Below are 16,503 nucleotides of genomic sequence, written 5' to 3' on the forward strand. Positions count from 1 at the left end.
AAGATCACTGAAGCTAAATCCTAGACATTATCTCTGTTGATTTTTTTTTTTAATTTAAATTCTACAATCGGTACAATAACCATTTTGTTGTAATTTGAAATTCACGTTGAAGTATAAATATACAAAATAGGCCCATATTTTTGGTAAGGTTGAAAAATACTCTATTATTATATCTTCCTCTATTATGGTTAAGGACAATTCAGGTTACAAGTAAAAACTTTCCCAAGGTCACTCCAATGTGGAACAGACCCCATAAAAACATCCAAATCAAATCCCGGCCGAACTAGAAGATATATAACATATGTAAAGTTTACTATAGTAAACTTTACAAATATAACATATCTTCTTTTCCTCCATGTTGAAGAGGATTGTAACAAAAAGTGTGTGACTTTTTTTAAGTTTCAGACATGAATTAATGGCCAGTTTCAGATATGAATGGCTAAAAAAAAAGATTTGAATGACCATCTCATATTGCAAGGAAAATAACTTATCTGCAGAGCTTCGACAACCCCATCTATTATATCAGGTTCCTTTAATGTTAACAATTCAAATTTCTTTTGAAGCTTTTGAATTGCCTCATTGCAGCTTTCGGTTCCTACCAATCAAGCAATTAAGTTAACCTTTTTCTTTTTTTTTGAGGGTCAATTAAGTTAACCTTATGAGTCTATTCAATTAATATATAAATGTGACTTATAATTAAGGTTGAACCACTGGCGTCTACATTTTGGCATGATTCAAAGTCATTATTGCATCGATCAGCTTCAAATCCAAGACAAATTTCTGCTATTCTCTCATCATTGGTGGCCACAATTTATAGTAGAGAGAACTAGATATTATAAATTGAGAGAGAGAGAGAGAGTTTACTTTTAATAAAATTTTCATGATGTTGCATGCTTAAAGCATGTGCTAAACGAGAAGGTACTTAGTATCAAATGATACCATATCAGCGGTATGAAAATCCAATAAGTGTAAGATATGTTAGCAAAATATAGTATAGATAGTTATTTTTACACACGTCTCTCATTTATTAGATTTTGATATGGATAACGTGGTATCATTTGATACAAAATACTTTTTTTGTGCTAAACAGTCATCATTTCAAAACAATTCAACTATTTTAGTTCATTCATCACTAGTTTAATCCTATATTTGATGCTTAAAATAGGTTCCCTTGCCATAAGTGAGAAGAAACATGGAGTGCAACTAGTCAATCAAATTTGCTAACATTAGAGCATTTTCATCAAGAATACTATAAAATATAGCATTTAGCATATCAAAAAGTTATTTTATTCATTTTAACATCTCATTTTACAATACATCCAATATCAAAAGTTCTATTATTTTAACACTTCACTTAAATAGTCTTTTTTTTTTTTATGCTTTCTTTATTCTTTATTCATTTAAATCAATAATTACATCCATTGTGATATGAAGTAGTCAACAAGCATGGGAACAATCGTAGTAGTGAAACACCATGAAACTAACTAGTACTTTTGGCTGGAAAAATCGTGGAATTTTGCATATATCCAGTGCAAAAACACAATAAGCATGGGAAGAGAAAAGTGTTGGTCTCTCATTTGGGACGTGCTTTTCATTTCCTGAAGTATCACGCAATAGAATACTTACATCATTTTATAATTGTCACAGAAACCTATCCACTCGATCTAGTCGACCATGACAGCGTAAATCATAAAATATCAGATTCAGACTCACTGCAGCAGCAGTGCAAGTTAAATGCAAGAATTATTCCCTTGTTATCAAATCACATATCGTTTGTTCATCAAATTACATCATACAGATATCAAGATAATCCTTCTATAAGTAAATTTTATTTATTAAATTATCTATACTTGACCACCGTATCAAGAATCATTGGTAGACAAAATCTTTTTTATAAAACAAATAATTTTTTTTTTAACATCTTGCTACAATGGGCTGCTAGAGATAGCAGCCTACTGTAGCTAGATGTCAAAATTAATAGCATCTAGCACCTTTGATGGAGTGTGCTTTTTTAAAATTTGATGTTAAAAAATAGCATTTAGCATTCTTGATGAGAATGCTCTAATTCATTTTGTAACGGATTGCCATTTAAAACGTAAGATAAAGTCATAAATAATGTGATTTACATCGCTACCTCTGGGTAGTTTGTTATAATGCAATCACTACTACGGCATTCAAGCCTAATGCTGCCCAGCCTGCCCTTGATCTAAAGCAGGGACAACATTGGTAATTTATGATGAGACACAATGCAAATCTCAGTAGCCTTAGCTGCGTCAAGGAGACATAAAATGAAAATGCACTTCAACCTGAGTATCGGCTTAAGGAATTTTTTTCTGAATGGTTATAAAGAAACTTAAATTATAAAAATCTGATAAAAATAGGACTTTATATATTGACAAAAAAAACACGCAAATGCATAAGTTTTTACAATTTTTAGAAAATTTTATATTTTGAAATTGTTATATGATAATTTTATTATCAATGTTGCAAGTTACATTTATTTCAATGTACAAAATCAAACAATCATTCATCCACGGATTATGTAATTCATTCTTTATATATTTTATTTCTGAAAATTTTCTTTCTATTATTGCAGTTGCAATAGGAATGGTTAAAACTAACTTCACAAACAAATAGACTAATAGAAATATGATATGCTTATGCGACTCCACTAATTATTCAACAAGGTAACCAATTCATTTAAGCTCTACAAATGAGTCATTGTTGTGAATATCAAAAATGTAATTTTGAAGATGACTGTAAAGTGTCAAGAAATTTTCCTTGCATAAATCAGATGGATAGAACTCTGTTTGTTGGACTTTTTTTTTTTTTTTTTTTTGAAAGGGCCTCATTTATATATATATATATATATATAACCGAAACCTCTAAAACTCTCACAATTTTCCACGTCACCACTATTTTCTTTTTCTTTTTCTTTTAGGTTTTATATCTTATATATTTATTATTTCTCTTTAACGTGTAATTATCTTATCAAGTGTTACAATAGTTTAGATTAAGTAAAACTCTATTAGATATATGTTTCAAGAGCTTGAAAATTCTACTTCAACTAAAATTCTATAACAAAAATTTCAACAAATATAAACCCCTACCAAAGTTGAAATCCTTCATACTCACTCAAATTTTCACAAAGAAAACACACACAGCAAATTAAAGCCATGGTAGGAAGCATGAAGTTTCAAAAGAAACAAAGAATTGAAAGAGATGACGACAAAGACGAAGACGACATCAGAAGAAAACTTCTACAGCATCAAATCATACTTTTAGTTTCACGGAAATTGTGTCGAGGATCTTTATTCTTCGCAATACAATTCCCAATCCTGCGCCTATACAAGAGTTGCACATCCGTTGGCACAAAAATTGTCTTCCACTCCATGTTGACACATGGATCCATGCAACCTTTCGGCATGGTGTGAAAGAGCTTGATCTCTCCATAAATGCTCATCCTAATCAACCTTTGGAGTTGCCTCGGAGTTCCCAAGCCTCATGATTATGGACCTTCTAAATGTTAGTTATGCAAACTCTAACTCTCTCTCGTCTCCTCACTGCCTGCCCTGTCCTCCAACATTTGCACCTAGCTACAAATTTGGACATAATTATACTCATACCTACGGTAATAACATTAACTTTAAGTGCATGTCGTTTGTCAAACATAGTCCATATCAATGCCCCAGCTCTTAAATTCTTTTATTTTTATGGTTATTTGGGCGAGGATGTTGTGTTGGAAAACCTTCCCAACTTGGTTAAAATAGCCCTTTCCAATGAGATAAAACGTGACAACAGTATTGAAGATTTTGCAAAGAGGGTACGGGACTTCATGAGACCATTTTGTAATGTTGTATCCATGGAGTTGCTCAGAGTAAATGCAGAGGTAAGAACATGTTGCCATCTTTCATGCTCTAACTCTCTATGATTACTACTTTATAATATTGTTATTGTTGTACTTGTGAGTGAATTTTGACTTTTTGACATTTGTGATTCTTATATTGTTGTGCAGATCCTCTTCCATGCTTCTAATCATGATGATATTCCCATGTTTCATAATTTGTCTTTCTTGGGTTTAATTGGCATTCTTTGTGAGTGGCATCTTATACAACTCTTGCTTCATCGAACTCCAAACCTACAAATGCTTGTCTTTAGATTGGTTTCCTATGATGGTGAAAGATCTGCAATTGATGGTTGCTTGAAGAAGCCACGAGATGTTCCTAAATGTCTATCATCACAGCTTACAACCTGTTATTTTGAAGGATTTTCAAGGAGGAAGGTTGAGATGAAACTTGTATATATATAAAACCGAAACCTTTGACTTTTTATTGACCTCTCCAGAACTTGCCACGTCATTATCATTTTTTTAAAAATAAAATAATTTTTGTTTAGTCCAAACTTAACAGGAGTGAACTCTATCTCTCTAGCAAGTTCAACTTAAACTCAAACTCACCATTATCATTATTTTAAAAAAAATTATTTTTGTTTTGTCCAAACTTAATAAGGAGTGAAATTTTATCTCTCTACCAAGTCCAACTTAAACTCAAACTCAAATATTGATAATTTATCTCCAAATTTGCGAGGTTAATCATAAACACTATAAAAGCATTACAAACCCCAATTTTTTTTTTTTTTTTAAAGCTGAGTAAAGGTATAAGTTCTTATTCTGTTATTTTCTTCTCCTTTACTTTATTTAAAAAAAAATTATTTTATGGTTTTCATGTATTATTTAAAAAATAATTTTCATACATGAACCACCAAATTCTCTTTAGCCCTTTTTTACAAGATAAAAAAGCTTGCAATAATTGAAATTTAAGGTTGCTGCTACTACATGTTTTTGCTCAACATTTTTTAGCGTGGGCCATATGCCGATAAGGTTCGTTTAAAGTTTAAGCTAGTTAAAATTTAAAACTTATTGCTTTATGGGTTAGTGCACTTTTCTCTTTTTCTTATATTTCTCTTTTGAATAGTCATATATTTTTTGAATTGTTTCATTAACTTATTCTTTAATTATATATATTTTTTGGCATTTTGAAAGTTTTAACATCTAAATTGTAGTCTCCCACACACATATTCTTTAATTATATATCTTTTTGGCATTTTGGAAGTTTTAACATCTAAATTTGTGTAGTCTCTCTCTCTCACACACACACACACATAAAATTTGTAGGCTCTAAATCTTTTGATTCCTTTCAATAGTTATAGTCATGGATTATTCTTTTGAATGTAACTCATCTTTCTCTTATATTTCTGTTTAGTCATATATATTTTGTTTTATTTCAATAATTTCTAAGCAATGAATCATCTAATTCTTTAATATTTTTTGGTCTTTCTGAAGTTTTAATATTTTAATTTTTAAGTTATTTTGTTGCACTATCTGAAACTGTTTGACAAATTTTTTGTAAGCTATTGCATGTTCAAGCAATGACTTCTTCACCAAATTGTAACACAAATCATGCATTGGTGTAGTTTCTTAATTAATTTAAGATTTTATAAAATTATTTTAGTCTACCTCACAAATAGGTAGGTTCTCGTGCGTAGCATGCGTTAGCGACTATATATATATATATATATTCCAAGTCAGGGTCCTGAGATAACCTTGCCTTCAATGTGGAGCTGCTTAAGCTAATAAAATCTTGAGGCTTCATAATTTCATTAGCTATATAAATGAGTTTTGCTTCATTGTCTTTAAAGTTCATCCAGATTTAGTCAGATATTGAAATTGATAGTAACATTATAAACTAATTGTCTTTTTTTTTTCTTTGGGTAAGTAACCTAAATGTCAAACCTACAGGTCTACATCAAAAGATTATTCTTCCTTTAGCAACAACATATGGTGTCAACCATCTTTGGAACAGAAAATAAACAAATATGAAGCTCAATTGCAGGACATAAAAATTAACAAGTTTGTTTTATGCGATTGCAAGCTTTGCTCTTTCCATGCTCTCTGCCAAGCACAAGATATAGTCAACAAAGTCCATAAAACATGGTAGACCTGTGTAGGGCATATAAGATTTAAAGACACACTGGTTGAAATAGGAACAAAATGAGATTACAGGGAAAAAAACACTTTTCCACGATAGTAAATGAATACACAGAATTTTGTTTCTACAATGACCCAATGAATTGGAAGTTCCCAAATTTACTATGGAGCATTAAAATAAAATTATCCAACCTAAATATTTCAGAGACTTGGTTCCTACACCCCCCCCCCCCCCTTTTTTTCCTTCGTTGCCAGAATTTATACCAGCTGACCAAAGTTATTAATTTCTAATAGATTGAAAAAGTTGCTATATGTTTCCCCAAATTTTTTTTCCCTCTTCCCACACAAAGTTTCGCTCAGTTCATTTCCCACGGTTTTGCCCCTCCTTTTTCTTTTTCTTTTTCTTTTTCTTTTTCTACACGCTTTTTTCATTCTTTTCTTTCTTTTCATTCTTTTCTTTTTGTTCATTGTGTCCCACTTCTCCCTTTCGTCCCACTTCTATATTCTTCCCCCCACATCACTTCTTTACACCTCTTCTATATTCTTCTCCCTATATCACTTTCTTCACACCTTGCCACTGCTGCCACCCATACCCACCACCCTTGCCACAGCCGACCCACCTATCTACAAGCTCTTCCCTCTCTAGTTACCACCCACTGCCACCACCATACTCTTTTTCCTCTTTTTTGGTGTTCAAGTTTCTTTAAAGTATAAGTCTTTGTGTTTTGACTTATGGGTTTGCTTTGATATGGTTTTTCTTTAATGGGTCATGGAACTTTTGTGCTAATTTTTGTTGTTTGCTTGTTTTGTTTGGATTTTGGTACAGAAAGCTCTTATTCAAATTTGGCTTTTTGAGCAAGAAGACTTGAGCATCAAGGGTTGAATCATTGTAAGTTTATGTACAAGTTTGTAAATGTTGTATTTTTTTTTTTTTTGACAAGTGATTTATTGTTTGGCAACCATTTGAGTTGGGTTTCTTGAGAAATCATTTGGGTTTTTTTATTTATATGGGAGATTGGGTTTAATTTTTGAAAAATGGTTTCCTTGCATTTTAAAATGTCTTTGGCATATGTGGTTGTGATTATGGTGTTAACTATAAATTTGTGCAAGTAATGTGAGCATATGTCTTTTGCTTACTAAGTATTTAATAAATTGCCTATATGAGTTATGGGATTGAATTTCTTGAATTGTGTTATGATGATTGTTATATAAGGTTATGGGTTGTAATCCTAGTTGTTTATATGTGCTAACACATGTAGCTTTAAGGTTTAATCAAGTCTCAAAGATTTTGGTACGGTGTTAAAATTATAGTTTTTTTTTTTTTTTTGACTTTAAATCTGTCAATGACAGATTTGAGTCAGATACATTACATAATTTTTAATAAATTATAGAAAAATTATTTTAAGCTGAATTTTTTATGATACATACTAGACATATAAAGGCTTCTCCATATTTAATTTCAAGCTTTTTGGATAACGCTAAGTGAACCAAACAAATTTTTTTTAAAAGCTGACATGTTGCAAATTTAATTGGAAAGTATGATTAGAATTTTGAGACTTTAAGGGTCCGTTTGGAAGGAGGGAATGGAATGGAAAAAAAAGAATATTTTTAGAATATTCTTCCCTCCTCTTGTTTGGGAGTTTTAACGGAGGGAATGGAAAGTTCATTCCCTTGTTTGGGAGTTTAAGTGGGAGGGAATGGAATGGTTAGGAGGGAATGCTCATTCCTCCCTTTTCCCTCCAAACCTCAAATTTTTGTTCCCCTCAAAATTGGGAGGAATGGGAGGGAATGGGTTTAAGTTTAATGAAATTTTTGTTAAAACCCCTAAATACCCCTTTAATATCAACCATTCTTTTCTCAATAAGCCGTAAGAAAAAAAAACATAGCTACGTGTTATTGCTTATTTGCTACAAAGTGAAGCTATTGCTGTTTCGTGAGACACCATTGAAGCTACTGCTGTTTATTCTTTGACTGCTGCAAGTTTTGGTTACTGCTCACAAGTCTTTCTTTTTCTTATGTTTCTACCGGTTATGTTATGTTTGCTTCCTACTTCATGTCTTGTCATATATTTTCTATCTTTGTTATGTGTGAGGAACTATTTTTCATTAATGTCTTGGGATTGTGGATTGAGATTGATTCATTAAAAAAAAAAAATTTCAAAACCCATAGAAACATGTTATGCCAATGTATACAACTTATTGGATAATCTTATTTTTGGTCTGACCCTTAAAATTCAATTTGCTATTGCTTTTATGTGTTCCAATGAATCATTGATTCTTCTCCACACCCCGTTCCCCAATGAATAATTGATTCTGTGTGCATGTGTTTGAACTTGATAGAAAACAAGATAGGGTGGATGTCTTGGGATTGTGGATTGAGTAACGCAACTTTCTTATACTTAAAAATAATAATAATAAATAAAAAGGATATAATGAAACTTTAAACATTAAAAGTGATTAGATTATAGGATCTCTACAAATAATCGTAGGAGAGAATGTCGATTGATATGCAAGAAGTAAGTTAATAACTTGGGTAGTGCCTGTAATGTACTGATACGTGTTCAATTACTTTTTCTTTATATTGTGTTCTCTTTTGGTCATGAATTTTAAATATTTGTTGTTATTGATAATAGGAGTGAGACTTGTAGGCGACAAACTTGACCATTTTAGGAATTGACACTACACGTTCTGATATTTTGCAAAAGCAGTGGGGTCCATTCACAACCAATAATTCAAGGAGTTTATCCAAATAGTGCTATTTGCCTTTCATGTTAGGAGATATGCTCTGTTTTTTGGTCAAGAAACAAAGTATTTTTAAGTCAGCCATATTTTCATTAGGCGAGGGTGAGGATTAGAGAGAGGGTTTTTGTTAGATGATATTCCTCTCAGGTTAATGAATTTAGTTTAAGCTAATATATGTCCAACACTCATAATGCCAGCAATCAAAGAGCACACAACATGTCAGTTCAAAGTTAACATGCAATGGGATGAATGTTAAAATCTTCTACCAAATCATGAGCGCAAATGTGTCTTATTGACACTAATGTCTAGGCCTAAAAATTAAAAAAGTTATTGCTTTACAACATAGAAATATACATAACTTGTTTTTTAGTTACAATAAAATTTTCTTTTTTCTTTAAAGAAATTGGGAGATGGAGATGTATTAAATTATCAAATCTATTGTAAAGCACACTAGCCAAGAAAGATTCAATCTAAAACTAGCAGCCCCTAAAAAAAATTTCTTTAAAGAAAATTATTGAAATTTCTTTAAAAACTATCACAAGAAAATTTCTTTAAAAAAAACTAGCAACCCCTAAAAAATTATTGATTAGCGTGATTATTTCTATTCACCTTGACAAAACTATATTGTAATTCAATAATCTAACACAGACTCAATTGTGGCTAACTAGTTTCACATCATCCACTAAATACTAAGCATTTCAAAACAATTATAAGTTCTCATTGATTATTTTTTATGTTCTTTAAAATGAGGGGTACAATAGTAATGTTATTATAAAATGATTCCATTCCATTCCTTCCAATGTCACTTCCAAACGGTGTTATTTACTTTCCATTCCATTCAATTCCTTTCCATTCATTTATTTTATAACATCCAAACAAGATTTTTAAATTCCATTCCATTCCATTCCTTTCCCTACTAAATCCATTCCATTCCATTCTATTCCATTCCATTCTTTTAATGATCATTCCATTCCATTCCATTCCATTCCTTTATAAACTCCCAAACGGACCCTAAGGAATTTACTACAAGCTTTTGGCATGGTGTTAAAATTATAGTATTTTTTTTTTTTTTTACTTTAAATCTGTCAAGGATAGATTTAAGTCAGATGCATTACATGATTTTTAATAAATTATAGAAAAATTATTTTGAGCTAAATTCTTTATGGTTCATACTAGACATATAAAGGCTTCTCCATATTTAATTTCAAGCTTTTTAGATAACATTAAGTGAACCAAACAAATTTTTTTTAAAAAAGATGACCTATTGCAAATTTAATTGGAAAGTATGATTAGTATTTTGAGACTTTAAGGAATTTACTACAAGCTTTTGTTGTGTGGTTTATCTTGTAAGTTCATATGTGCTTTCTTTGACAAGTGATTTATTGTTTGGCAACCATGTGAGTTGGGTTTTTTTTTTTTTTTTTTTTGATAAGTAACGAAAATTTTATTAAACAAAAGAAAACAGCCAACCCGAGTACATTGGGGATGTACTATGGGGGCATAAATCAATAACCAAGGTTACAACGATCAAATAAAACAGGAAGGGAAGAACAAGAAAACCCTCTTTCAAAAACTAAACTCAATCTCCCATATAAATAAAAAACCTAAATGATTTCTCAAGAGTTGGGTTTCTTGAGAAATCATTTAGGTTTTTTATTTATATGGGAGATTGAGTTTAGTTTTTGAAAGAGGGTTTCCTTGCATTTTGAAATGTCTTTGGCATATGTGGTTGTGATTGTGGTGTTAAGTATAAATTTGTGCAAGTAATGTGAGCATATGTCTTTTGCTTACCAAGTATTTGATAAATTGCCTATATGAGTTATGGGATTGAATTTCTTGAATTGTGTTATGATGATTGTTATATGAGGTTATGGGTTGTAATCCTAGTTGTTTATATGTGCTAACACATGTAGCTTTAAGGTTTAATCAAGTCTCAAAGCTTTTGGCATTGTGTTAAAATTATAATATTTTTTTGTGACTTTAAATCTGTCATGCACTACGTGATTTTTTAATAAATTATAAAAAAATTATTTTGAGCTGAATTTTTTATGATACATACTAGACATATAAGGGCTTCTCCATATTTAATTTCAAGCTTTTTGGATAACACTAAGTGAACCAAATAAATTTTTAAAAAGAGCTGACCTGTTACAAATTTAATCAGAAAGTATGATTAGAATTTTGAGACTTTAAGGAATTTACTACAAACTTTTGTTGTGTGGTTTATCTTGTAAGTTCATATGTGCTTTCTTTGACAAGTGATTTATTGTTTGGCAACCATGTGAGTTGGGTTTCTTGAAAAATCATTTGGGTTTTTTATTTATATGGGAGATTGGGTTTAATTTTTGAAAGAGAGTTTCCTTGCATTTTGAAATGTCTTTGGCATATGTAGTTGTGATTGTAGTGTTAACTATAAATTTGTGCCAATAATGTGAACATATGTCTTTTGCTTACCAAGTATTTGATAAATTGCCTATATGAGTTATGGGATTGAATTTCTTGACTTGTGTTATGATGATTGTTATATGAGGTTATGGTTGTAATCCTAGTTGTTTATGTGTGCTAACACATGTTGCTTTAAGGTTTAATCAAGTCTCAAAACTTTTGGCATGGTGTTAAAATTATAGTATTTTTTTTGTGACTTTAAATCTTTCAGGGACAGATTTGAGTCAGATGCACTACGTGATTTTTAATAAATTATAGAAAAATTATTTTGAGCTGAATTTTTTATGTTACATACTAGACATATAAGGACTTCTCCATATTTAATTTCAAGCTTTTTGGATAACACTAAGTGAACCAAACAAATTTTTAAAAAGATCTGACCTGTTGCAAATTTAATTGGAAAGTATGATTAGAATTTTGAGACTATAAGGAATTTACTACAAGTTTTTGTTGTGTGGTTTATCTTGTAAGTTCATATGTGCTTTCTTTGACAAGTGTTTTACTTTGGCTAATTTTATCATGGTTTGATAATGACATGCTTTGTATTAAGTTGGTAAATGCACATTGTTTATGGTAAGGAAATAAAAGGTTTTGGTTGTGTTATAGCTTATGAGTTTCTTCTATTCTTGCTTGGTTCCTGTTTGGGTAGGGTACTCGTCTTAGGATGGTAAAGCTAGGCTTTAGGACCTTACGTTTGGTTGAGTTATTTTTGTTGATTACTTTTTTTTTTCAATATTTGTAAGCATTCTTAAACATTCTATATTATAATGTTGATAATTGTGTTGAGGTGGATTGTTGAGTTGGAGCAAGCGGGTGGCTTGCATGGTGTTATAAGGTGGTTTCAATTGTTATTGGGAGTGTTTATTGTTTTTTGAAAATTTGGATATATATTGTTGAGTTATATTTGTTTGATTATTTCATTTCTTTCACATATTGAACATGCAAACTAAATGAGAATTTTCAAGAGATATTGGCTAGTTACCATGGTTTTTTCTTATTTAAGAGACTCAAGACTTAGTCTATTTATGTGAATGAAGAAATGGATAGACTTGATATGGTTTGTTTATTAAGTTTAGGGTTGTGTCATCTTATTTGTATGTTTATGAAACTAAGTGGTTATGAAGTTGTTGTGTCTTAAATTCCTAAGTTTATGTGTGATCCTATTTCTATGGTTTTTGCTTATTTCTTAAGAGTTTCAAGACTTAGTTCATTTGTGTGAATGAAGATATGAATAGACTTAGTTGTATAGTACAATAAAGCCCATGAATAGTACAAAAAAGAAGCTAAAAACTTAAATAAGTTGAAGCAAATAAGCACATCTCAAACAGGCTCTAATAGTACTTTACATACTGAAAAAGAAAAAGAAAAAGATATTGAACAGGACATTGTAATCATATAGCTCATGCTTGGTGGGTTCTAACTAGGGGTGTCAATGTTAACACAACACAAGTTTTTATCGGTTAAGGTTGCGCCCTAGCAATTTCCAGTCATAAACAAGTCAACCTAAATGATACACAATAAAAAAAATAATAATAAAAAATGTCATAAGTGGGTCAACCCATGTGACTCGCAATTGACACGTGTAACATGTCAATTTATTCGTGTCAATCCGAAATAACTCATTTAACACAACTTGTTTAACTCGTATAACAAATAAATATTTATTTTAGATTTGTCATATACCTTTTATATCCAATATATATTTTAAACTTAAAAGGAAAGTAAGTGATTACAAAAACTTATACATGATATGATTGTAAGTTGCAATTTTACAAACCCTAAAGAATATATGGATAATACTCATAGTCATAGTCATGATTAGTCTAGCTACTAGTTGCTCCAACTCTTTCAACATTGATACTTAACATTTGATGAGTTATGTGGGTGTTATATTTTTGTTGAACTACATTATTTTGAATTTTGGTTGAAATGTATGCATTTCTTTTGGAATATAAAGAACTTATTTATAGATGGATGTTATATTTTTGTTAAACTATATGTATGTTATTTTAATTTGGATATTAAATAAATAAATAAAACTCATGTTTTGACTAATAGATAAGATTTAACAATAATCACATTTTTTATTTTGTTTTTTTCCCCTCAATTTGCATGATTTAACAATAATTTAAAACAAATTTAAATTCTATTCAAACTAAACGTCTATTATAAAAAAATTTTAAACTTAAATCCCTCACAACCCACGCTTTTGTATCTTATTAAATTAATATTTTATTAGGATATTAAGCTACAAAGCTCTTGATTAAGGATAAGACTAAACAATAGTTTAATTTAGATAAAGTTTTATAATCTACGTTTTGAGAAATTTAAATTCTACTTCAACTAAAAGTCTATTTTCAAAATTTTTAGAACCTATATATATTCAACCATAGTTTTCATGGTTGTATCAAGTGGCTACTCTTAACGTATCTAATTCTCTAGTGTAATTTGCAACCAAACATGAGAATCATTAAACATTCCTGAGAATCATAAAACATTCCCCCATACTAAACACAATGTAAACATGTTTTATTATTATTTTTTTTTCCCTCAAGCTGAATGATTTAACAATAATTTAAAACAGATTTAAATTCTATTCAATCTAAAAGTCCTTTCTAAAAATTTTCTAAACTTTAAATCTCACACAACCCATGCTTTTGTTTTTGTTTTGTTCCTCAAGTTGTATCTTATTAAATTAATATTTTATTAGAATATTAAACTACAAAGCTCTTGACTAAGAGATAATATTTAACAATAATTTAATGGTTAAAGTTTAGATACAAATTTGGTTGTAGACTAAAGCTACAAATTCCTTTAAAAATTACTATATATTTTGAAAATTAAACCATTAGACGGAATGTTCTTTATACTCTTAATACACATGTCAAATTTGTGTCAATTGAATATTATTTACTATATGAATTATAATCTTATATTTTATACATAATTTTAAACTAACCTTAATCTATGTATCTATATATAAAACCAAAACCTCAAAAGCTCCCACAATTTTCCACATCAGTATTTGTTTTCTATTTTTTAAATTTGATTTAAAAATAAATCTCATTTCCCCCCCCCCCCCACCAAATACATGTTACAAAACCCGATACCTCTTTAAAACCTGAAAACCAAAAAATCTCTCCTCTTCTCACACGCTAACATCTCCTTCCCCTAAACCTAACTCACCCTTTCCTTCCTCCATAATCAAAACCCAAAACTCAGATTCTCCCGCCGCCGCCACGGATTGCCGCCGCTGCCACGGATTGCCACCACCACAGATCACTGCCATTGCATCTTTTGGTTTTCCTCTCTGTATTATGTGACTCATTCTCTGTCTGTTATTGTTTTCAATTGAAAATCAAACTCCATACCCAAAGCCTAGGTACGCTTGCTTTCCTCTTTCTCTTTTCTCAGAATTTAAGTTTTTCAATTGAAACCAAACAGAGGAAAGGCAGCCTACTGAATGATGCAAACAGAGGAGATAGTATCAATTTAATGGTTTTTTTTTGTTTGTGTGTTTATGAAAGGCCTAAGAGTCAGCCTGGTGATTAATTTATTTGGCTGAAAAATTATTTTATATTGATGTAGATTGTGGTTTTAGAATTTTCAGTGATATATATGGGTTGTTTGTTGCAGATAGTTTTGTTTATGGGGTTCAATAAAAAATTTAGACACAGTTGATTTGATGCTATATAGTTATTGGGTTTTGTTTTAGAAATCTTTAGATTTTTATTGTTATTTTGATTGACTTTTTTTTTTCTTCTTTCGGTTGATGCTGATTACTATCTTGATTTAATTGATGAAGTCTTGAAACACACATATTATTACTCAGTGAGGTGTTATACTGATAGCATATATTATTGATAAAGCACTAGAGCTTGCAGCACGATCTAGAGATAGTAATGGTCAATGGCTTAACGCTGTGGGGTAACTGCCAATACTTGGACCTTTAAGGAAGCTTTTGAGTTGACTACATTGAAACAGGCAGATATTGCTGTCATCGATAATGTAGATCTAATATGCAACATGACTGACCTTTTTCAGTTTCTCTTTTTAAGTAATTTTGCTTCAATGGACATTGCTCATTTTGATCAACATGTATTTAGCTACTTGAATTCTGTTAGATGCAAACTTACATTTAAAACATAATTGGTATGCTATTGAAATAATTAAGGTTGAAGTTTAATCTTGGGTTTGAGACAGTTTCATAACTATGCAAATAATCTTTTACTCTAATTTTTCCCCCTAATAATGAAGCAGCATTTTTGCAGTTTTGCATATGTAAATTTTAGGTTATTTATGATGGATAAGATTTAAAAATGTAGTGGTCATTGATCTGAGCATTTATTTGATATTAGTAGGAGGTTTAAAATTTTAGAACTTTTACCCTAGTCTTTTCATAATTTTGCTTGGAGTCAAAGTGGTATGCAGTTACTTTTGAGAATATTATTTCCTTAGGAATTTCTAGATATTGATTTGAAAGCCATTTTAGTAGTTGTGTCTCTATTTAATACTGCTTTTATTTGCTTATATCCCACTTTGAACACCATTTTTAAAAAAAATTATTAGTTTCTTACATACCTTGTGTTGGTTTTAAAACTAACGCTTGACGGTTAGTTTTATGTCATTAGTGTGTTTCCTAAGCTTTTGATGATAGATGTGTCTATTTTTACTAACAGTTTCTAATGGATAATGAGTATACTTGGATTAGCAACTATATACTTCTCTTTATATTGTTGTGATTGGTGACATTAAGTAACAACCATATCTTAAAGTCAATTATATACTGTTTTGTTCTACCAAATAAAATTACTAATTTGAGTTGTCTTTCTTTGTCATAGGGATTAGTTAATCTATTGATTGGCTTTCATTATGTCACTATTGAAACCAAACTAAAGGTCATATATTCTTTCTGGTATTTTTTTTAATTTAAAATTTTGTGCATCAAATATTGTTAAATATAATATATATTTTCTTTAACAAATATGATCTAGGTTTGGGTATTTTCTTGGGATAGATTATGATTTAGGCTTTTGGATTAGATAAAGGTATAAAGGTTAGATTTGGTTATGTTTTAGATATTTATTTGTGTTAGATTTTGTTTGGTTAACTAAACCGTGTGACTTGCTTCAAAATTGTACTTACCATGTGTAATGCAACTGAGAAGGATACGTATTAAGTCAACTTTACATACATACTAAACAAATAGTAGGTATGGAAATAAACATTACCTTTATGAACTGTAAGTGCAATAGGGATATTTACCATTGCAATAAACATTACCATTACTTTTGTTGCCTTTGGTTCCATCTGGAATTCAATGATTTTTTT

The 16,503-nt window shown here is 30.3% G+C and overlaps 1 protein-coding gene across 1 annotated transcript; it reads left to right on the forward strand.

The window, feature by feature from the left end:
* Nucleotides 1-3,862: 3,862 nt before the first annotated feature.
* LOC126728849 (uncharacterized) lies at nt 3,863-6,869 on the forward strand. Its single transcript, XM_050434610.1, has 3 exons — nt 3,863-3,889; nt 4,016-4,297; nt 6,813-6,869. The coding sequence occupies exons 1-3, from the start codon at nt 3,863-3,865 to the stop codon at nt 6,867-6,869; spliced, it is 366 nt and encodes a 121-aa protein (XP_050290567.1).
* The last annotated feature ends 9,634 nt before the right edge of the window (nt 6,870-16,503 follow it).

This window comes from Quercus robur, chromosome 5, assembly GCF_932294415.1.
Source record: "Quercus robur chromosome 5, dhQueRobu3.1, whole genome shotgun sequence".
Taxonomy (NCBI): Eukaryota; Viridiplantae; Streptophyta; class Magnoliopsida; order Fagales; family Fagaceae; genus Quercus; species Quercus robur.

Excerpts from the sequence above, each read along its gene's own strand:
- LOC126728849 (XM_050434610.1), top strand. The coding sequence starts at position 3,863 with ATGGAGTTGCTCAGAGTAAATGCAGAG. Across the intron at positions 3,890-4,015 it reads TGCTCAGAGTAAATGCAGAG|ATCCTCTTCCATGCTTCTAA; the intron begins GTAAGAACATGT and ends ATTGTTGTGCAG. Across the intron at positions 4,298-6,812 it reads GGAAGGTTGAGATGAAACTT|AAAGCTCTTATTCAAATTTG; the intron begins GTATATATATAA and ends ATTTTGGTACAG.